Consider the following 23,684-nt stretch of genomic DNA (forward strand, 5'->3'; position numbering starts at 1 on the left):
TCTAAGACAGATTTAAAACAGGTGTAAATGTGATCAAGCAAACCACTTCAGGACCACCTCAGGAGGTGGTCTGAGACAGATTTAAACCAGGTGCAAATACGATCACTCAAGCCACCTCTTCAATTACCATAAGGTGGTCTGAAAAACATGCACTCAGAAAAACAGGCATGGCCAACAACATCGCCTTTTCTTTGAAGAATCACCACTGTTAGCTCCAGTGTTTATCTGAGACATAGATTTAGAAAAAACACAAATCTGATCACTCAAACCCCCACTTCAAAAGGTGGCCTGAGACACATAAAAACCAGATACAAATCAAATCACTCAAGCCACCATTTCAAAACATGGCCTGAAAAATCTGCCTTTTCTTCAAAGAAGCAACACTGTTTGTCTGAGACACAAATTTAAAACAGATACAAATCAGATCATATAAACCATCTATTCAAAAAGTGGTCTGAGACAGATTTAAAACAGATACAAAGTCTATCACTGAGATGCACTTAAAATGTACAAATTCAATCACTCAAACCACAACGGAAGCATATAAACCAGATTCTAATGAGGTCATTTAAATCATCAATTCAAAAGGTGGTCTGAGACACACTTAAAAAAACAATAAAAATCTGATCACTTCAACTACTTCAGAAGGTGGTCTAAGATGCATATAAACCAGACACTAATCCCAACACTCAAACCATCACTTCAGGAGGTTTTCTGATGTGCATTTAAGAGAGATACTAATCCCAACACTTAAATAACCACTTCAGGAGGTGGTCTGAGACACACTTATACTGCACACAAAAACAGATACAAATATGATCACTCAAACCACTTCAAAGGATGTTCTGAGATTAAATTAAACCAGATTATAATCCCATTCATTCAACCATCATTTCACGAGGTGGTCTGAGACACATTTAAACCAAATACTATTTTCATCACTGAAACCATCATTTCAGGAGATTGCCTGAGACCCATTTAAAGGGCATACAAACCTGATCCTTCAAGCCACAACTTCAGAAGATGATCTAAGACACACTTAAACCAGATTCTAATCCCATACCTTAAACCGTTTTAAAACTTCAGAGACACACTTAAAACCAATACAAATCTGATCCCTTAAAGTCCTTTAGAAGGTGATCTGAGATGCAAATAAAACATATACTAATCCCAACACTCAAACCACCACTTCAGAAGGTTGTCTGAGACGTACTTAAAGCACATACAGCTCTGTAAAAAATGAAGAGAGCACTTCAGTTTCTGAATCAGTTTCTCTGATTTTGCTATTTATAGGTTTATGTTTGAGTAAAATGAACATTGTTGTTTTATTCTATAAACTACAGACAACATTTCTCCCAAATTCCAAATATAAATATTTAAGTCATTTAGAGCATTTATTTGCAGAAAATGAGAAATGGCTGAATTAACAAAAACAAAATGCAGACCTTTCAGACCTCAACTAATGCAAAGAAAACAAGTTCATATTCCTAAAGTAGTTTTAAGAGTTCATAAATCAATATTTGGTGGAATAACCCTGATGGTTTTTAATCACAGTTTTTTTTCATGCATCTTGGCATCATGTTCTCTTCCTCCACCAGTCTTACACACTGCTTTTAGATAACTTTATGCTGCTTTACTCCTGGTGCAAAAATTCAAGCAGTTCAGTTTGGTTTGTTGGTTTGTGATCATCCATCTTCCTCTTGATTATATTCCAGAGGTTTTTAATTTGGTAAAATCAAATGAACTTCAGGTTTTATGTCAGTTATCTCTGATCTCTTTTCTCTGTATCAGGACTGATATACTGATGCTTCTTTGTCCTGGTGGCGAGTGCAGGGTTATCCTGTGATGTGTGGTGTATAATAACCTTGGCCTACTTGAGGCGAGAACTTTGACCCGCTGTACTAATTATAAAAAAGCTCGGACGCTGTCGCCTCGCTCTGGGCTTCTGCCAGCAGAGACCGGCACAAGAAAAATGAAAAGGAGGAAAGAAAAAAACCCACAAGACCCAAATTTCATCTCCTGGAGATACTGCTGCCTTAGATCACCATCAGAACTCTTCAAAGAACTTTCAGAACTTTTAGGTCATTAAGACAAGAACTAAGTTAAAAGAACTTTAATACAAGGCTTACAGTACGTTTCAGTATAGCACAGTATATTGCAATAATGCAAGCAAGCCTATACAGTATATTAGGTACAACTTGATTTGTATGGTCCATCATACTATTCCTTGTCAATAAATTAGAATATCACTGAAAAGTTACCTTATTTCAGTAATTCAATTGAAAATGTGAATCTCATATATTATATAGATGTATTAAAATACAAAGCGATCTATTTTAAGCCTTTATTTCGTTTATTGTTGATTAATGATTATGGCTTACAGCCAATGAAAACCCAAAATTCAGTGTCTCAGAAAATTAGAATATTATATAAGAACGATTGGTATCTTTGGCAGTGTGGGCAGTGTGCCAAGTCCTGCTGGAAAATGAAATCTGTATCTCCATTAAAGTTGTCAGTAGCAGAGGGAAGCTGTATGATATGAAGTGCTGTAAGATTTTGTGGGAAAACAAAACTGCACTGACTTTAAACTTGATAATAAAACACAGTGGATCAACACCAGCAGATGACAGACATGTCCCTCCAAACATTACATTACATTTTATTTGTAAATCAAGGGAGAAATCAGAGAAGAGTGGAGAGACACACAGTCCAAGCTGATCGAGGTCTAGTGTGAAGTTTCCACCAATCAGTGATGGTTTCTTTGGAGAGACATGTCTGTCATCTGCTGGTGTTGATCCACTGTGTTTTATCATCAAGTCCACAACTTTTATGGAGTTGCAGATTTCCTTTTCCAGCAGGACTTGGCACACTGCCCACACTGCCAAAAGTACCAATTGGTCTTATATAATAGCCTAATTTTCTGAGACATTGATTTTTGGGTTTTTATCGGCTGTAAACCATAATCATCAACAATAAATTAAATAAACACTTAAATAGATGACGTAATTTATTAGTAGAGCAAATTCTTAGCAAGTGAAGTTATCAAATATCAAGGCAATAAATGTTACAGGATTTTTGTGTCTCACAAAGTGAAGGATTATTTTGCTTATTTTAGGAACACTTATCTTAATCAGTCTTACTTAGAATTTTCACTTTATTTTAAGCATTTCAACTCAAAATAAGCACCAAAACTCACTAGTCGAGTTATTTAGATTCTTGTGTCCAAATTTAAGTTTGATTTAAGTTGTACTTTGCTCATTTTGAGACTTTGTGATTTGCTTATTTTAAGGGTTAGGGTAATAAAAATGTTCTTACTCGATTGTCAGATTTTTTTTTTTACTTAATATAAACATATACGTCTAAATTTAAATATACTATGTCTAGTTTCTGCAAATGGATTTTTTGGATTTTTTTTTGCAGTGTAGACATCTTCAACATCTAAGGACAGTGAGAACATTGTAATGTTGTAATAACATTACAATAACATTTTTAAAAAATATGGAAAACTACATACATTTTTCCACAAATTTCCACAAAATAAAATATGTATTTTAAATTTTTCATAAAATCCCAAATACCCAAATAATGAGTCAATACTCATGACTTTCAGACTACACATATATAAAGAAGCTCATTATGAAGGACTAGATGGTCAGGACATTGCCCGGGTCGAACTCAGGTCTATAGCTTATTCTGGGGTATAATAATAATCCACGCCGGGGATTACAGGGCTCTGCTGTTTAGGATACGACATGGCCGGAGAGATCATCTGATAATCTGTCCTGTTGGGTCGCCCGCTGTCGGCCGGGATTACCCAGCTCGCAGTGCCACATGCAGACTGGCACTTTACCACAAGACGTCCAAAACAAAGCCTTTTATTCTGAACCCAGCCGGCTCAGTGCGGTTGGCGTAGTCGGCAGGATGAGTGCAGCCCAATGAGGCAATTGGATGCTGGAGATCAGATCTGTATACACTGCAAAAAATCCATTGGCAAAAACTAGACAAAATATATGCAAAAGAAGACAAATATATGTATGTTAAGCAAAAAAATCTGCCAATGGGGTAAGCTAAATTTTCTTAGTAAGATTTCTTACAAAAAAGCAATGGCAAAGTCTCAAAATGAGTGAAGTAGCACCTAAATCAAGCAGAAAAGTCACTGTTTTTGGACACAAGAATCAGAATAACTTAATTGCTGCTTGATTGTGCTTATTTTGAGTTTAAATTACTTAAAATAAGGTACAAATTCTAAGTAAGAATGATTAAGACAATCATCCCTAAAACAAGCAAAATAATCCAACACGTACAATGCTTAGTATGACAAAAAGTCTTAACAGAGAAGAAAATAATATTTATTGCCTTGAATTTAGAAAATTTCACTTGCTAAGATTTAGCTTTTAGCAGTATATTGTCGCTGTCCAATGAAAATCAAGTGTCTTCAAAACGGCAACTTTACAGGACTGAGAAAAAAACCTTCTAATCTTTCAATGGAAGTCAATGTAAAAAGGAGTTTATTTCAGGTCATTTTGAAGAGTTTCTATTGGTCCGTTCATCAAGAAATTGTGGCACAGTATAAGGGACAGTTTGTCGATTCAAATTATGTAGTAAACTAAAAGTCGACAAAAATGTATGCAACTTGCCATCAGCTGCCAGAGTCCCAAGAGAGCACAGTTGTTCTTGCTCTCTTGCTCACATTAATTGTTGACCAGCATGCCCAAGCTAGTCAACCTACATGACCAACAAATCCAAGCTGGTTGACCAGCATGACCAGTAAGACCAAGCTAGATAACCAGTATAACCAAGCTGGTCAACCAATATGACCAACACATACAAGCTTGTTGACCAGCATGACCAGTAAGACCAAGTTTCCTGACCAGCAAGATCAAGCTGTTCAACCTACAAGACAAAGAATTGGAGTTGGTTGACCACCAAGAAGGAGCATTTTGACCACTATGACCCAGTTAGATACCAGTATGACTAAGCTGGTCAACCAATATGACCAACAAATCCAAGCTTGTCGACCAGCATGACTAGTTAGACCAAGTTTTTTTGACCAGCATTACCAGTAAGACCAAGCTAGATAACCAGTATGACTAAGCTGGTCAACCAATATGACCAACACGTCCAAGCTTGCTGACCAGCATGACCAGTAAGACCAAGCTTGACGAAGAGGGTTGACCAGCATGACCAACAAATTCCAGCTGGTCGACCATCAAGACCCATCTAGTTGACCAACATGACCAGCAAGAATGAACCTGTATATATATATACCATATATATTGTTATTTTTAGTCCAGCTCTTTAGATATGTAATGGACAAGAAACAGTTAGCAACATGCTAATTGATGCGCATACTGTAGGTACACTGTATGAACTTATTAGCCAAGTAGCTTTAGTACAAACCATAAAACACTGTGAAATGCTATAAAACCATGAAAAAAAACAAGAAATACCATGATACGCATTTTTGGTCATTTTTGGGCCAACCTAACCCTGTACTTTTCTCTAGAACACTATATTTATTACCAAACCCACTCTAATCAAAAGAATGCTCACACATTCAAACTGTTACATTAGTCATACACTGTAATCTGACAAAATCTTTAAAAATACGGAGAGAAATGTTTTGTTATTTTTGATTATATAAAATAATAATTAGCAACATGCTAATTGTTGTATATACATTATGTATACGTTATGTTTGATATGTAGCAAAACTAACAACACTTGGTCATTTATATGAGTAGTTAAACAACAGTTAGCCACATGCTAATTGGTGTACACACTGTACTTGTACCGGGTGAATGCATTGTAACTCGAGTGCAAAACTAGCAATGCTGTGGTATATTTATACTTATTGTTTAGTCACGTTTTGTCATTTTTGGCCCAACAAATATTGCCCTTTAGATGAGTAGTCAAGCAAAAGTTAGCAACATGCTAACTGGTGTACATACTGCAGGTACACTGTGGTAGATTTGGTATAAAACATAAAATACTGTGTTATAGTATTAAACCACAAAATAAAGCCACAAAGAATATCATGATACACTTTTTTTGGTTATTTTTGTTCATTTTTGTGCCAGCCTGAACCCTAGAGCATTCAACCCTTGAATGTTTCCCATCAAACCGACTGCAATCAACAGAAAGTTCATGCATTCAACACATTCAAGTGATACTTTGTAAACTGCCATCATAATAATTTCTAAAAAAAACTATAGGGATAGAAATATTTGGTAATTTATGGTTATTTTTGGTCACACCACCCAGCCCATTGTTTTCTTAGTCTATATCTTCAGAATAAATTGTGTAAAAATCAAATTAATGGTGTAAATACTGTACTTTCACTGTACGTTTACACCCAGTTGCTATATTATCATAGTAGCTTGGGGCAAAACAAGTAAATCTGTGATATACATTATATATATCACATGATACACATTTTATGGTAATTTGTGGGGCAGCCTAATCCCTAAAACAGAGTGTTTCCCAACAAACCCACTCTAATCAACAGAACGGTTACGCATACAACACATTAAACTGATACATTGTAAACTGCCATCATCTTTAAAAATACCAGGATAGAAATGTTTGGTCATTTTTGGTTATTTTTGGTCATATTGTCCAGCCCATAGTGCTAGTTTTCACAGTCCATATCTTCACCCAACCAACACCCTTTATATCAGCAGTTCAACAACAGTTAGCAACATGCTAATTGTTATACATGCTGTATACGGCTCTGGAAAAAAAAGTTTCTTCGATTTTCCCAAATTGAAAACCTCTTGAATATAATCAAGAGGAAGATGGATGGATGGATCACAAGCCATCAAACCTCAAACTGAACTGCTTGAATTTTATTTGCACCAGGAGTGAAAAGCTTAAAGATATTTAAAAGCAGTGTGTTAGACTGGTGGAGGATGAGAACATAATGCCAAGATGCATGAGAAAAAAAACTGTGATTAAAAACCAACCAGGGTTATACCACCAAATATTGGTTATTTCTTAACTCTTAAAACTTTATGAATATGAACTTGTGGTTTGCTTTGCATCATTTGAGGTCTGAAAGCTCTGCATCCTTTTTTTTGTTATTTCAAACATTTCTCATTTTCTGCAAATAAATAAACGCTCTAGATTTTTTTATTTGGAATTTGGGAGAAATGTTGTCTGTAGTTTATAGAATAAAACAACAATGTTCATTTTACTCAAACATAAACCTATAAATAACAAAATCAGAGAAACTCTCTTCATTTTTTCTATGTTTCTAAAGCCACGTTTTTTCCTCATATCTCCGGTAGCTGGTTTAGCCGAAGATGTCAGGCCATATGTCGGTGGATTTTTCAGGGTCGGGGTTAGAAATGCATCTCTGGCGCTTTGACCCATCCAGCCGGATTCCATCAGGTTCCCTCGCCCTGACGTGATCTTTAGCATTTCTGAGCGACTCGGTTTATCCTACCAGCATCGCTCGCCCGCGGCCGAACCCACCGCCGATCCCTGCCCTTATACAACAACACCGCTCTGCTCTTTACCTCTATAATAAACCCAGCGGCTCTTATATACACTTATACAACAACACCGCTCTGCTCTTTACTTCTATAATAAACCCAGCGGCTCTTATATACACTTAAACAACAACACCGCTCTGCTCTTTACCTCTATAATAAACCCAGCGGCTCTTATATACACTTATACAACAACACCGCTCTGCTCTTTACCTCTATAATAAACCCAGCGGCTCTTATATACACTTATACAACAACACCGCTCTGCTCTTTACTTCTATAATAAACCCAGCGGCTCTTATATACACTTATACAACAACACCGCTCTGCTCTTTACCTCTATAATAAACCCAGCGGCTCTTACATACACTTATACAACAACACCGCTCTGCTCTTTACTTCTATAATAAACCCAGCGGCTCTTATATACACTTATACAACAACACCGCTCTGCTCTTTACCTCTATAATAAACCCAGCGGCTCTTATATACGCTTATACAACAACACCGCTCTGCTCTTTACCTCTATAATAAACCCAGCGGCTCTTATATACACTTAAACAACAACACCGCTCTGCTCCTTACCTCTATAATAAACCCAGCGGCTCTTATATACACTTATACAACAACACCGCTCTGCTCTTTACCTCTATAATAAACCCAGCGGCTCTTATATACACTTAAACAACAACACCGCTCTGCTCTTTACCTCTATAATAAACCCAGCGGCTCTTATATACACTTATACAACAACACCGCTCTGCTCTTTACCTCTATAATAAACCCAGCGGCTCTTATATATACTTATACAACAACACCGCTCTGCTCTTTACCTCTATAATAAACCCAGCGGCTCTTATATACACTTAAACAACAACACCGCTCTGCTCTTTACCTCTATAATAAACCCAGCGGCTCTTATATACACTTATACATCAACACCGCTCTGTTCTTTACCTCTATAATAAACCCAGCGGCTCTTATATACACTTAAACAACAACACCGCTCTGCTCTTTACCTCTATAATAAACCCAGCGGCTCTTATATACACTTATACAACAACACCGCTCTGCTCTTTACCTCTATAATAAACCCAGCGGCTCTTATATATACTTATACAACAACACCGCTCTGCTCTTTACCTCTATAATAAACCCAGCGGCTCTTATATACACTTAAACAACAACACCGCTCTGCTCTTTACCTCTATAATAAACCCAGCGGCTCTTATATACACTTATACATCAACACCGCTCTGTTCTTTACCTCTATAATAAACCCAGCGGCTCTTATATACACTTATACAACAACACCGCTCTGCTCTTTACCTCTATAATAAACCCAGCGGCTCTTATATACGCTTATACAACAACACCGCTCTGCTCTTTACTTCTATAATAAACCCAGCGGCTCTTATATACACTTATACAACAACACCGCTCTGCTCTTTACCTCTATAATAAACCCAGCGGCTCTTATATACACTTAAACAACAACACCGCTCTGCTCTTTACCTCTATAATAAACCCAGCGGCTCTTATATACACTTATACAACAACACCGCTCTGCTCTTTACCTCTATAATAAACCCAGCGGCTCTTATATACACTTATACAACAACACCGCTCTGCTCTTTACCTCTATAATAAACCCAGCGGCTCTTATATACACTTATACAACAACACCGCTCTGCTCTTTACCTCTATAATAAACCCAGCGGCTCTTATATACACTTATACAACAACACCGCTCTGCTCTTTACCTCTATAATAAACCCAGCGGCTCTTATATACACTTATACAACAACACCGCTCTGTTCTTTACCTCTATAATAAACCCAGCGGCTCTTATATACACTTATACAACAACACCGCTCTGCTCTTTACCTCTATAATAAACCCAGCGGCTCTTATATACACTTATACAACAACACCGCTCTGTTCTTTACCTCTATAATAAACCCAGCGGCTCTTATATACACTTATACAACAACACCGCTCTGCTCTTTACCTCTATAATAAACCCAGCGGCTCTTATATACACTTAAACAACAACACCGCTCTGCTCTTTACCTCTATAATAAACCCAGCGGCTCTTATATACACTTATACAACAACACCGCTCTGCTCTTTACCTCTATAATAAACCCAGCGGCTCTTATATATACTTATACAACAACACCGCTCTGCTCTTTACCTCTATAATAAACCCAGCGGCTCTTATATACACTTAAACAACAACACCGCTCTGCTCTTTACCTCTATAATAAACCCAGCGGCTCTTATATACACTTATACATCAACACCGCTCTGTTCTTTACCTCTATAATAAACCCAGCGGCTCTTATATACACTTAAACAACAACACCGCTCTGCTCTTTACCTCTATAATAAACCCAGCGGCTCTTATATACACTTATACAACAACACCGCTCTGCTCTTTACCTCTATAATAAACCCAGCGGCTCTTATATACACTTATACAACAACACCGCTCTGCTCTTTACCTCTATAATAAACCCAGCGGCTCTTATATACACTTATACAACAACACCGCTCTGCTCTTTACCTCTATAATAAACCCAGCGGCTCTTATATACGCTTATACAACAACACCGCTCTGCTCTTTACTTCTATAATAAACCCAGCGGCTCTTATATACACTTATACAACAACACCGCTCTGCTCTTTACCTCTATAATAAACCCAGCGGCTCTTATATACACTTAAACAACAACACCGCTCTGCTCTTTACCTCTATAATAAACCCAGCGGCTCTTATATACACTTATACAACAACACCGCTCTGCTCTTTACCTCTATAATAAACCCAGCGGCTCTTATATACACTTATACAACAACACCGCTCTGCTCTTTACCTCTATAATAAACCCAGCGGCTCTTATATACACTTATACAACAACACCGCTCTGCTCTTTACCTCTATAATAAACCCAGCGGCTCTTATATAACCGAAACCGAGCTGATACTGACTTTTACACAAACAAATCCACCAATCAAAAACATTTAACATAAACAAGAGCCTGGAAATATATCATAAATAGCAATATATTCAAAATCATTTCATGCAAGATACGAAAAATATCTTAAAAGTATTCTAAATCTGCTCTTATATACACTTCACTTATATACACTTATGTACATCAATGCTACAGTACATTTCGCAATTTTGCCACTTTAAAAGCCTTGTTTTTTTTTTTTTACTTTTTTAACAGACAAAACCCAAAAAAAATCTAAAACAAAAATAGAACATATTACAATAAACTTGGACCAGGCAATCTCTCATAAATAACAATGTACAGCTCTGGAAAATTTCACTTCAGTTTCTGAATCAGTTTCTCTGATTTTGCTATTCATAGGTTGTTGTTTTATTCCATAAACTACAGACATCATTTCTTCCAAATTATAAATAAAAATATTTAAATAATCATTTAGAGCATTTATTTGCAGAAAATGAGAAATGTCTGAAATAACAAAAAAGATGCAGAGCTTTCAGATATTAAATATCGCAAAGAAAACAAGTTCATATTTATAAAGTTTTAAGAGTTCAGTAATCAATATTTGGTGGAATAACCCTGGTTGGTTTTTAATCACAGTTTTTTTCATGCATCTTGGCATCATGTTCTCCTCCACCAGTCTTACACACTGCTTTTGGATAACCTAATGCCTTTACTCATAGTGCAAAAATTCAAGCAGTTCAGTTTGGTTTGATGGCTTGTGATCATCCATCTTCCTCTTGATTATATTCCAGAGGTTTTTAATTTGGTAAAATCAAAGAAACACATCGTTCTATCACTGATTTACTAATGACATATTATTGCATCTACTTTTATATATTTGTGTTATATATGTAGGTACACTGCTTGGTATTTCCAATTTAAACATGTAGCTTGTTGCATTTAGTGTTTCATGTTCACCCAACCCTATAATACTATAAAACAATCAAGCATAACATTATTACCACCTGGTTTCTACACCCATTAAGATCATAGTTATATGTTCTCAGTTCCACTTATCATATATACAGGGGTTGGACAATGTAACTGAAACACCTGTCACACACCTGGGATTTTAGGTTTCATGGCTAAATTGAAGCAGCCTGGTGTCCAATCTTCATTAATTGCACATTGCACCAGTAAGAGCAGAGTGTGAAGGTTCAGTTAGCAGGGTAAGAGCACAGTTTTACTCAAAATATTGCAATGCACACAACATTATGGGTGACATACCAGAGTTCAAAAGAGGACAAATTGTTGGTGCACGTCTTGCTGGCGCATCTGTGACCAAGACAGCAAGGCTTTGTGATGTATCAAGAGCCACGGTATCCAGGGTAATGTCAGCATACCACCAAGAAGGACCAACCACATCCAACAGGATTAACTGTGGACGCTGTAAGAGGAAGCTGTCTGAAAGGGATGTTCGGGTGCTAACCCGGATTGTATCCAAAAAACATAAAACCACAGCTGATCAAATCACGGCAGAATTCAATGTGCACCTCAGCTCTCCTGTTTCCACCAGAACTGTCCGTCACCACAATACATTATTGTGCTCTAAAACCAGGTGTTTCAGTTTCATTGTCCAACACCTGTAGGACACTTTGTAGTTCTATAATTAGACTATAATCAGACTAATAACTACCTATAGTTATTAAAGTGTCCTATATGATATATGATCAATAATTCAGGTGTAAAAAATAAGGGAGGTGTTCATTATCAGAGATTTTATGCTATAAAATGCGGGTTTATCGTTGTGAAACCATAATGAACATATCGTCAGCGTAGACATCACTCAACCTCAACCACACTTTATTTAACCAAACAGTTAAGCAGGTGGAACGTAGCAAAATAGCAAAGAAATCCAACTCTTTGAGACACAGTATTCTTGATTTTTTTCTCTGGATTTGGGAAGGAAAGGGTTAAAAATGCAAAAAATTAAATGCAAGAAATTATAATCACTGAGCCATAATCCATGAATGGGTTACAGTATTCCAGAGTGGAGAGACAGACGGTAAATGCCCCTCCACAAACGTGATGATATAGAGAGAGATTGACACAAAGAGAGATAAAAAAGAGAGAGAGAGAGAAAAGAGAATAGATGCCCTGGAATAAAAATTATAACTAAAATTAATAAAAATAATAATAATAATAAAGCTGTTATTACAGAAATGCTCCCCCCTGCAGCACGCTATCGTTAATATGACGCAGAAAAAGGACAGAGCTTTTTGTTGAAACGTTTTAATCTATTTTGGTCAAAAGTGAAAGAAAATTTGAAAAGATTTGGTTGAAATTAAAAGCTAAAAAAGACTTCTTTTAGTCTTCTTTTAGACCTCATATAAACATCTTTTCAACCTCTTCAAAGGGACATCTTTTCAAATATAGATTTGCTTGAAAGTTGAAGTTAAAAACCATGTCTTTTGGAAATGGCTGAAAAGACATTTCATGTAAGGACTTAAAAATATATACATAAAAAACACATCTTTACAATAAACATCTTTTGAACAACTTCAAACTTTTCTTTTGTTAAGATGGTCTTTTCTATATACAGATTGTACCGAACACTGGGGTTCAGAAAATATATTTTTGGGAGTCTTTTAGTCCTCATATAAACATCTGTTTAAACCATTTAAAAAGCTCAAAAAAGCTATGTTGAAACCGTGTCTTTTGAAAGTGGTTGACAAGACTTTCCAAGTGAGGACATAAAAATCTGTACAGAGACAATATGTCCTTACATAAACATCTTATCAACCACTTCACTTAAAAAATGTATGTTTATGTCAGATTATATTGTTGATGTTTAGATTTTGTTGTGTTTTTTTGTTGACATATTTAAAAAGTTGCTTATGTAAGAACAAATTTCTACTTATAGATTTGATAAAAGGTGAAAAGCTGTCTTTTTGACGTGGTTTTTGTTAAATATAACATATTGCTAAAACATATTTTCTTTACACAGATTTGGATGAACACTAGAATTGAGGAAACGTCCTTTTGGAGTCTTTAGTCCTCATATAAACATCTTTTCAATCTCCTCAAAAGGACATCATTTATTATTGTAGATTTGCTTAAAAGATGATTTAAAATCTTTTGAAATTGGTTGAAAAGACAAACATTTTATCAACCACTTTAAAAGATGTAAGAATATATTTTCTAACTATAATTCAGTAAAAGGTGAAAAGACGTCTTTTGACATGGTTGAAAAGATCTTTATGTAACTTTTTATTAATAAGATTTTTCTAAACAATAGAGTTGAGGAAATATTCTTTTTGGAGTCTTTTATTACACATACAAACATCTTTTCAACCTTTTCAAAAGGGCGTCTTTTCTATATAGATATGCTTAAGAAGTTGAAGGAAGTCTTTTGGAAGTTGTTGAAAAGACATTTAAAGTGAGGACGTAAAAATCTGTTCGGAAACAATATGTTCTTACATAAACATTTTATCAACCACTTTAAAATATATAAGGACATATTTTCTAACTATATATTCAGTAAAAGGTGAAAAGATGTCTTTTTGACGTGGTTGAAAATACCTTTATGTAACTTTCTACATACAAATCTGGCTGAACAATATAAACATCTGTTTAACCTATTTAAAAAATACGTCTTTTTTATACATAGATTTGCCTAAAAGCTGAAGTTGAATCTGTGTATTTTGGAAATGGTTGAAAAGACATTCAAAGTGAGGACGTAAAAATCTGTACAGAGACAATATGTCCTTACATAAACATCTTATCAACCACTTCAAAAAGACGTTTATGTAACTTTTTATTAAAAGGAATTTTCTACATACAGATTTTTCTAAAAAACAGAGTTGAAGAAATATCCTTTTTGGAGTCTTTTAGTCCTCATATAAACATCTTTTCAACCTCTTCTAAAGGACGTCTTTTCTAAAAATAGATTTGCTTGAAAATTGAAGTTGAAACAATGTCTTTTGGAAGTGGTTAATAAGTCCTTCCTTTAATAGATATGTGAAAAATATGTGATTACATAAACATCTTATCAACCACTTCAAAGCAACATCTTTCCAGAAATGGGTAAAATATATTTTTTACTTAAGGTTGTATTTTTTTTATCTACAGTTTTTTTTTTGTTTAAGGTTAAAAAATTGTCTTTTTTTGATGTGGTTGAAAAGATGCTTATGTAAGAATTATTTTCTACCTATAGATTTGATAAAAGGTGAAAAGACGTCTTTTTGACGTAGTTGGAAAGTACATCCTTGCATTAACATCTTTTAAACCTCTTCAAAATACATAATACAAATTCTACATAAACAGATTTGCTTGAAAGATAAAGTTGAAATTATGTGTTTTGAAGTGATTAAAAAAAGACATTTCATGTGAGGACTTATAAATAAATATATATGTGGAAAACACATCCTTAACTCCACATCTTTTAAGCCTCTTCAAAAAGACACATTTTCTACATATTGATTTGCTCGAAAGATAAAGTTGAATCAATGTATTTGGAAGTGGTTGAAAAGACGTTAATGTGTGTTGTTTTAACTTTCAACCAAATATATACCTGGAAAATACATCCTTACATAAACATCTTTTCAACCACTTCAAAAATACATTTTTTCTTCTTTTACATTTAACCAAAGTGAAACGTTATTTAAAACGAAAAGCTCTGACATTTTTTCAACATCTTTTTAACAACATAGTGCAACATTAAGGAGGGCAAATTCATATATTTAATGAGTCTGTATATATTGTATCATAAGTGTGTGCTGCATTATTTTGCTATAAATGGCTTAAAAATTGACCAATCAGAACCTTGTTCTTCACAGTACTGAGATAGAGGCCATACATTACTGTATATTCAGGCCCGAAAAGAATCGACATGTGTTTCCTTGTTCGCTAATGAAACTCGCTAAGGAAATAGTTTTTCATCGTAAAAACAGACTATGATGTCACAAACAAAAATCTAGAACAGTGGTTCTCAAATAAAAGTCCACATTTCAGATTCCCATTAAATTCCTTTAGTTTCTGTTTATAAATAAGATTTAATCTACAGTTACAGTAGATACAGAATCACCAGCACCGTAATCTGACAGGTTTCCACACAACACCAGTTCTTTTTCTTCTTCTATTGTTTAATGGTGACAAAAAACTGATTACATTTTCTGCAATTGTTCTAAATAAAGACTTTTCACACTGCAAACCAACTGTATCCTAGTTATTTTTTTTAATTTCTTTTGAAAAATCTTTTGGTTGGACCAAATTGTGGTTCAAAGTTGTGGATTCCAGCAGTGTTTGGATGTTGTTTTTGAAAATTTTGGAAAGCTTGAGACTAGGGATGGAACTCAATTGTCAAAAACAATTTAAACCAAACACAATTAAGCAGATTTGTATGAAATATTTCTACTTTTTTTGACCATTTCTGCTTTTACAAAGGGTGCCTTACTTCATTGCATTCACAGTTTGTTTGAATTGTTTGCAAATAATGGAGCAGAATTGTTCAAAAATGTAAACCAAATAAAATTAAGCAGATTTTTATAAAAAAATGTTTCCAAAAGAGAAACAATGTTTTAAAAAGAGAGTCTTACTCCATGGCTTTCACAATTAGTTTGGCTAATTTGCAAATATTTAAACAGAATTGTCCAACATTTTTATCAAAACAAAATTTTGTTGTCAATTTGTTTGGATTGTTTGCAAATAATGGAACAGAATTATCCAAAAATTCCAAAAACGAAATAAAGCAGATTTGTATTCAATTTTTCCACTTTTTTTGACCATTTCTGCCTTTACTAAGAATGCCTTTCTCCAAACTGGCATTCGCAATTAGTTTGGATCATTTGCAAATAATGGAATAAAATTGTCCAACAATTTAAACCGAATAAAATTAAGCTGATTTTTATTCAATTTTTTCACTTTTTTACCATTTCTTCTTTTACAAAGAATGCCTTTCTCCATGGTGGCATTCGCAATTTGCTTGGATTGTTTGCAAATAATGGAATCGATTTACCCAAAATTTTAAACCAAATAAAATTAAGCTGATTTTTATTTAATTTTTCCACTTTTTTCACCATTTCTGCTTTTAAAAAAAGTGGCTTACTCCATACTGACATTCATCATTTGTTTGGATTGGTTGCAAATAATGGAACAGAATTGTCCAAAAAAATTGAAACCAAACAAAATTATGCAGATTTTTGTTCATTTTTCCACTTTTTTGTCCATTTCTGCTTTTACAAAGAGTGCCTTCACAATTTGTTTGGATTGTTTGCTAAAATGGTATTGTTTGATAAAAAAAATATTCCTCTTTTTGCTTATTCAGCTGATCCAGCCAAAAATTTAGTTCAAACATATTTGAGACTGAGGAAAACAACGGGGGAGTGTAAGACGATGTAGTGAACTACAAAGTATACATGGCATCATCTAAAAACCCTAGATTAATTATTTATGTATAATTTTAAGGCAAAAACTTGTTGGTAACACCTTGGTAACTTGTTTTTTTTAGCATATCTTGTGGTATAACTCAGGGTTCAATTGTAAGGACTAATAAACTGATTTAAAGATTTTTAATGATAGTACTTTAGTTGCAACATTGAAGAACTGAGATGTTGGTCTACAATGAAATCTCACTCTTCGTCATCAACGTCATCAACGAAGCCTTGTGGACCATCAGTTTGAGAACCACTGCTCTAATGAAACCAATAAAGCCTGTTTTACGCCAAACTCAAAAGCAATTTTCCTCTGTTTTGTCTGCTGCATTGAAACATACGTAGAAAACAGCATGAACTCATGAGCTGCATGAGATAACGTTGCATAAAAGTATATATTTGACTACATTTTTAGGTTTCGCTAACTGAGGTTCTGTTGTCTTGCCTGTAAGAGATGTAATGTTGGAAAGAAATCGAGAGAAAAAAAAGAAAAAAGAAAAAGCGAATGCCTGCTAGTTTGGATGGTGTGAACAGTGATGGGTGGGTTTTCATAGAACTCAAAGTCCTAATTCTGGCTGATCTGAGGGCAGGTCTCGCAACAAACGACGGATACAAAGCATTTTTGGGTCGTCAGGACCTGATCCCAGATCAGACCGAAGGAGAACAGCAACTACTGCTTGGAGGAGCTGCTCAGCTCCAATGCACCACCAAAGGAGCTCAGACTCTGGGCTTCTAACTGAGTTGAGATGCAACAGCGACATCTAGAGGCGGCCTTTCGCCTCAAAGTAAGTAAACCTATGCCTGTACAACGGTCGCCGTGCCTCCAGTCTCTCAGCCTTTCTGTGTAGTGGATATATATTTACACCGCTTCGCTTTGATTCACAGTTAAGGACATGTCAGGTACAAAAAAAAGAAAAGAAAAAAGAAAGAAAAAATGCCATTTCCCTTTCTCCTGTTTGGATGAAATCAATGGCTTTACGAAAGCTCACGATAATTAAACGTGAATAATTATAATATAAGAATAAGAGTAATAGTCACAGGCTTTTGCGAAGGAATCCATCGTCCATCGAGTCTCAAAAACCTTGGTTATTTTTCACATACCGGAACATCAAAAACCTTAAACATGTTGCATTTGAAAATGAAATAATCATAAAATTAAAAAAACCTAAGTTTAAAAAAAGAGAAGTAAGATATTCCATCAGAGACCTTCTCCAAGACCCTGCAGGGTCTGTCCATCGTCGCACACGAGATCAAGAAATCACCAACCAGTTCAGCTACATTGTTTTTTCAGCTAAATTTGCAGAATAAGCGCCGGTATGACGTTAACTGGTCATGCTTATATCTGCGTCCCCGAAGGTCAGCGATTGGCACACTGCATTGTAACACAATAATACATTCATAAAGGAGATGACGGCGCGGGACCCTCTGGAGGATCCGCACAAAATGATAATATATATAAATAATTCTGATACCAACAATCAGTCAAATGATAGAACGGAACAGAAAGAGTCACCTACATGCATTCCGCTTCCGTCGTCTACAGAACGCCACTTTAGTGTTTTTTTTTCACCCTCGGAAACGAAACAACAAATACAAATCCTAATCGCATTTTCCACGAAAAATAGAGAAATGGCACTTTTAATATATTCATATAGAGTTTGATTTTTTATATTTATATATTTATATATATTTATACTGATATCATGAAAGAAGGGTTGAGAGAGTTGGCATCTTTGTAACTATGGTATGGTTCCCAGTGTGAGTCGAAACCATGCGAATCATGCAGATATGTTACAGTTCCTTATGTACATTACATTCATGCACATTGCACTCGTGCACCATTTTTCAGGTCCCCTGTTTCCTCAGTTTTCAGTCTGAATGCGGCAGAAAGAGAGAGAGAGAGATAGAGAGAGGGAGAGGGGGGGAAGGATGGAGGGAGGAGGGGGAGGGAGCGAGGGAGGACTGGAGGGAAAGAGGCAGGGGAGGAAGGGAAAGAGCACAGGAGTTGTGGGAAGGGTGGGAGGGAAGGTGCCCTGTACATATTTTACAATATTGGTTCCATAGCAGTGGCTCATAAACACTGAAGTCAACTAAAGTGAATAAAAATAGGCCATAATTCCCAAACAGGCGGCGCAAGGAGGCGAGAGGCGGAAGGACGGGCCGTATTCTCGTCCTTATTCTCCAATCGTCCCGCAGCAGCAGCAGTGCTCCTTGCCTATTTTACAATACCGGTTCCATGGCACTGGCTCATAAAGACCATAGTCAAGTGAAGAGAATAAAAAATAGGCTATTTCCCAACAGAAGCAAGTGCGAAAGTATGCTCCCGACGTCCTTTTCCTCCTATGTCACAGCAGCAGTGCACGTCACCTTCAGGCAACGTTTTTTTTCCTCTTATTTTGCGCATTTTTTCTCCCCTGCGCATGTTTCTCCTCAACCCCAAGGGCTTCATTTGTCAGAAAGTGTGTGGGTACCGCACTCGTAAGGCCGGTGGGGTCCGTCCGCATGGTAAGCGCCACCGTGCCAGTAAGACGAATCGCACACGGTCTGCAGGGAGTTGATTTCGGAGGCAGAGGAGTTGCCCTCCCGGCGTTTGGATCTGCGACGGTTGCGCAAGACGAACACCAGCATTCCAACCACAGTGAAGGCGGACGTGACGAAGACCAACAAGAGGCCCGGCACCAGAACGGAGATGGACACTCGGCTGGGTTCCAGGTAGGATCCAGAGCGTGTCCCACCATCTCCAGACGCCAAAGTGCCGTTCCTGGACGTCGCCGTGGAGGTCGGGCCCTTGTCAAAAAGCTGCGGGCACATGAGGTCATCCCTGATCCTCCGGAAATCCCTCTTCCAGAACTCTTCTGGAGACTCGCACTTGAGATCGCTGACGATGACGTCCGAGGCAAGTCGGTCAGCCCAGCGCTTGAACGGTACAATGTTGCACGAGCAATCCCAAGGGTTCCCGTGCAAATCGATCTGAATGACAGAGGACAACTGTTCCAGAACGCCCGCCACGGGAAGGTACGTGAAGTAGTTGTTGTGCAAGCTGATCTTGGACAGGGAAACTCCCACAAATACGTCCACAGGCAGCGACTTCAGCAAGTTGTTGTTGAGGAACAGCACGCGCAAGTTGGGCATGGGGCTGAAAGTGCCCGCCACTATCAGCTGGATGTCATTGTACTCCAAACTAAGGTATTCCAGGTTCTGCAGACCCACGAACATATCCGCCATGAGGGTATCCAAGTAGTTCTTGTCCATGTAGAGCCACCGCAGCTCACTCAGGTTCTGAAAAGTGCCATTTTCAATCACTTTGATGTTGTTGCCCCCAAGATCAAGCAAATTCAGGTTTGCGAAGCCCCTGAATTGCAGTCTTCTGATGGTGTGGATGTTGTTGTCTCGCAGGTTGAGCTCGTGCGCACCCAACGGCTTGGGTTTCAGGTTGGAAACATTCTCTATCTTCTTGCCTTCACAGTTCACACCAAGCCCCTGCCTCGTGCCGATCAGCTTGCAGACACATGGCTGAGGGCAAGTGCCAGTGGCGTTGCAGTTGAAAGGCGGAGCTACTTCCCTCTCTCCTGCAGTGCTGGTAGGTGCTTTCAGCTGCCAGTTCTCTCGTGCTTTGGGGCGTCCACGGCCCGAGCGCGCCTCAGTAACCAATATTGTGGGCGGAGGGCCCAAGTCTGAGGCTTCACGTTGCGTGGGTGGCGCTGCCAAGCTTGAATCGGCACCATCCTTTGACGGACACAGCTCGGATTGCGCCGTTTCGTTTAAGTCGCTGCCCTGGAGCCTCGCGGGAGCCTCGCAAACCACCCGGCCAATGAGGGCCCGCTGTGGGATGTTTTCGAGCCACTCCTTTAAAGAAACGAGGTCACAGTTGCAGTCCCAAGGATTGTCCTCCAATAAAACTTCAACTATTCCTGGTATCTGCTCTAGTACCCCTTCATAAGGCAATGTTTTTATCCGGTTACCTCGTAGGTCGAGGTGCGTGATGGGTACGTGTTGAAACACATTGATTGGGAGCGCGCTGATGAGGTTGTCGTTCAGGATCAAAACCTCAAGCTTGCTCAAGTCCCTGAACACAGAAGGATCTAGGTCTCTAAGAAGGTTAAAGTCAGCCTGGAGGTACTCCAGATCGTCCAGGCCAAGGAACGTGCTCTTTCGGAAAGAGCGTATCTTGTTGTTGTTGATGTGCAGCCTCTTGACGAGCTGCAGTCCGAGGAAGGCGCCTGGCACGATGTCGTGCAAGCCGTTGTTCTCCAAGTGCAGGCTGACGGCATTGTAGAAGTTGGCGAACTCGTTGGGGAACAGCCTCGACAAGGAGTTCCCGTGCAGCAAGAGGTGGTAAAACTGGGAGCTCGGACCAGTCAAGTGCTGCAGGTTGGTGAAGCTTCGCTTCTCGCAGTCGATGTGCAGGTCGCCCTCTATGGCGCTGCAGGAGCAGATCTGCTCCTTGCACACGTCCCTCGTCACGTTCCCAGTAGCCACGCAGAGAGCCGCCTTCAGCAAGACGATCCAAAGCAGCATTTTTATCGACGCAAGCAAATCATCCCCGTATCCGAGTTGTTGAACGCAATCAGTGGGTAGGAGTGGACGCACTCGGCTCCTCCAGCACGGAAGGAGGGGAAGAACACACACTCGCGCACATGCACATCTCGCGCACGCACACACTCGTGCGCACTCGCATCACCAGGCAAAAGAGAGGAGACGGCAGTTTGTGGTCGTTACATCCATGCCAGCCTGAAACAGGGCTCTGTCCGACGCATGCCCGTCGCCGCCGAAGTCGTGGACAAACTCAGAGAATCCTCAGTGAATTAGATTCAGCATTGTTTTTTTTTATCATCACGGTTGTTGTATCACCTTTATCATTATCTCTCCATCATCATCGTCATCATCATTGTGACCATCATCACTATGCTGCTCATCACTGAACTCGTTTTTTTTTGTGTGTTTCGTGTGCGTTCGCGTTCTCTGTAACAACACGACACAACAGTACAACAAGACAGGGCAGCATCGCTCCCCTCTATCTATTTATCTCTTTTTTATATTTTTTTCCTTTCTTTTTTTTCTTTTTTAAGCCCACTAAATCGCTCACTGACCTTGCATTTGCACGGTACAAATCCGGTAGAGGGATACAGTTTAATGCTTTTAAGTCTCTCTTTTTTTCCGTCCCTCAACGTTTTGTTCTTGTCTTGTCCTTTTGTACTTGTTTACTTGTTCATTGTTGGGTTTTTTTCTTTCTCAGTCCGTAGTTCTAAACGCGGTGGGAGCTGTCCGTTTCTAGCGTGGTGCTGAAATCCACAGCCCTCCCTCCCTCCCTTCCTGAGGGTCTCGGCTCAGCTTTGATTCTGATTAATACAGTCCATGGCCAGAAAAGGCAAGAGATGAAAAAGGGAAAGAGATGCAGACAAGTAGATGAAGTAGATTGGTAGGTACGTAGATAGAAAGGTGAAGAAAGGAAGCTCAATCCTTATCTCTAATCATATAAATCCTTACATGTTCCAGCTTCTTCTTTGCCTGCTTTTGCATTTTCGGTTACGATTGAAGAAAGCTTAACAGCTTGGAGCTCAGTGTTGCTGGTGGTGCTGGAACTACTGCTATCACCCTTCTGCTGAGCTGCGGTAGCAGGAAAAATCCATTGAGTTGGAAAAGGCAAAAGAAAAAAATCAATCCATCAGTCAGTCAAACAATCAATCCATCAGTCCAGTCAGAGTGGAAAGGTTTGAGCTTTTCTAAAAATCTCAATGTTTAAATGGCTATCATTTAATTCTTAAGGTTCAGTCCGTACATCGTTCGTCAGTCCACATTGCGATGGATGGTGTTGAGCGTTGTGTTGAGGAGCGAGTCTTTTGTTTTGTCAGCATTCCATCAAAAAGGGATTGAGCTTTATTCCAACTGTTCCTGGTAGTCCCCGGGTTTTCCTGGACTGGTCTGGAAGCATAAGCGTCGAAGTATCGTTGGTTTTCAGGGCTTTTTTCCAGAAGCTCGCCGGAGCACTGCGTCTGCCTGGGCGTACAGGTGTTGATCTGGCTGGGTATGTGTGTGTATGTGTCTCTCTCTCTTTCTCTCTCTCTCTCTCTCGCCCACCCTCCCTCTTTCCCTCTCTCTCTCTCTCTCTCTCTCTTACTCACGCACGCGCTTGCTCGCTGTAGAGAGAGATATATAGAGAGAGAGAGATAGAGAGAGAGGGAGGGAGGGAGGGAGTGGGGGAACTGCAGTTGAATGCGGTAAAATAATTAAACTCCTCGACGTGCGCGAGAGCAGCACCGCCAGCCTGTGCAGCACCACCGGCGCGTGCAGAACCGCCAGTCCGAACGGAACAGAACCTCACGCGAGTCTGGGCAGCAGAAGCGGCAGCAGCGGCGGCAGATGAACCCCCCCCCCCCCCCCCTTTCCGTTCCCCGGATTAAAAAGCGTCCTAAAATAAATGCCGCTAAAAAGCGGCAATAACCGCAAATCAACCGGAGACCGTCCGCTTTGAAGCTTTCACGCTCAGCCCCTCGCGCGCTCGCTCCCTCGCTCCTTCTCTCTCGCGCTCGCTCGCTCGCTCGTCCGCCCGCTCCCAGTCACGCGCTCACAATCTCATCTGCTCGATCAGCCGCGCTGCTTATTGCATTATCGGCCCGCGCGCTCATCGATAAACAACTGTTGTTTATTGTTTGCCACCCCCCCCCCCTTTCGTCCCGCCGCGTCTTTTGATCTCACGGTTATTGTGGAGCTCGAGGCTCCTTTTCTCTCTGTACATTCCGCTGGATGTAAAGGAAAAAAGGGGGGTAAAGGAGGAGGAGGAGGGGTACAGGGGGGTTTGT

The 23,684-nt window shown here is 38.7% G+C and overlaps 1 protein-coding gene across 1 annotated transcript; it reads right to left on the reverse strand.

Annotated features, from left to right (window-relative positions):
* Positions 1–12,299: 12,299 nt before the first annotated feature.
* Positions 12,300–23,139, reverse strand: LOC125789973 (SLIT and NTRK-like protein 1). Its single transcript, XM_049473090.1, has one exon. The coding sequence runs from the start codon at positions 21,400–21,402 to the stop codon at positions 19,330–19,332; it is 2,073 nt and encodes a 690-aa protein (XP_049329047.1). The 5' UTR covers positions 21,403–23,139; the 3' UTR covers positions 12,300–19,329.
* Positions 23,140–23,684: the final 545 nt, after the last annotated feature.

Source organism: Astyanax mexicanus, unplaced genomic scaffold (assembly GCF_023375975.1).
Source record: "Astyanax mexicanus isolate ESR-SI-001 unplaced genomic scaffold, AstMex3_surface scaffold_33, whole genome shotgun sequence".
Classification (NCBI taxonomy): Eukaryota; Metazoa; Chordata; class Actinopteri; order Characiformes; family Acestrorhamphidae; genus Astyanax; species Astyanax mexicanus.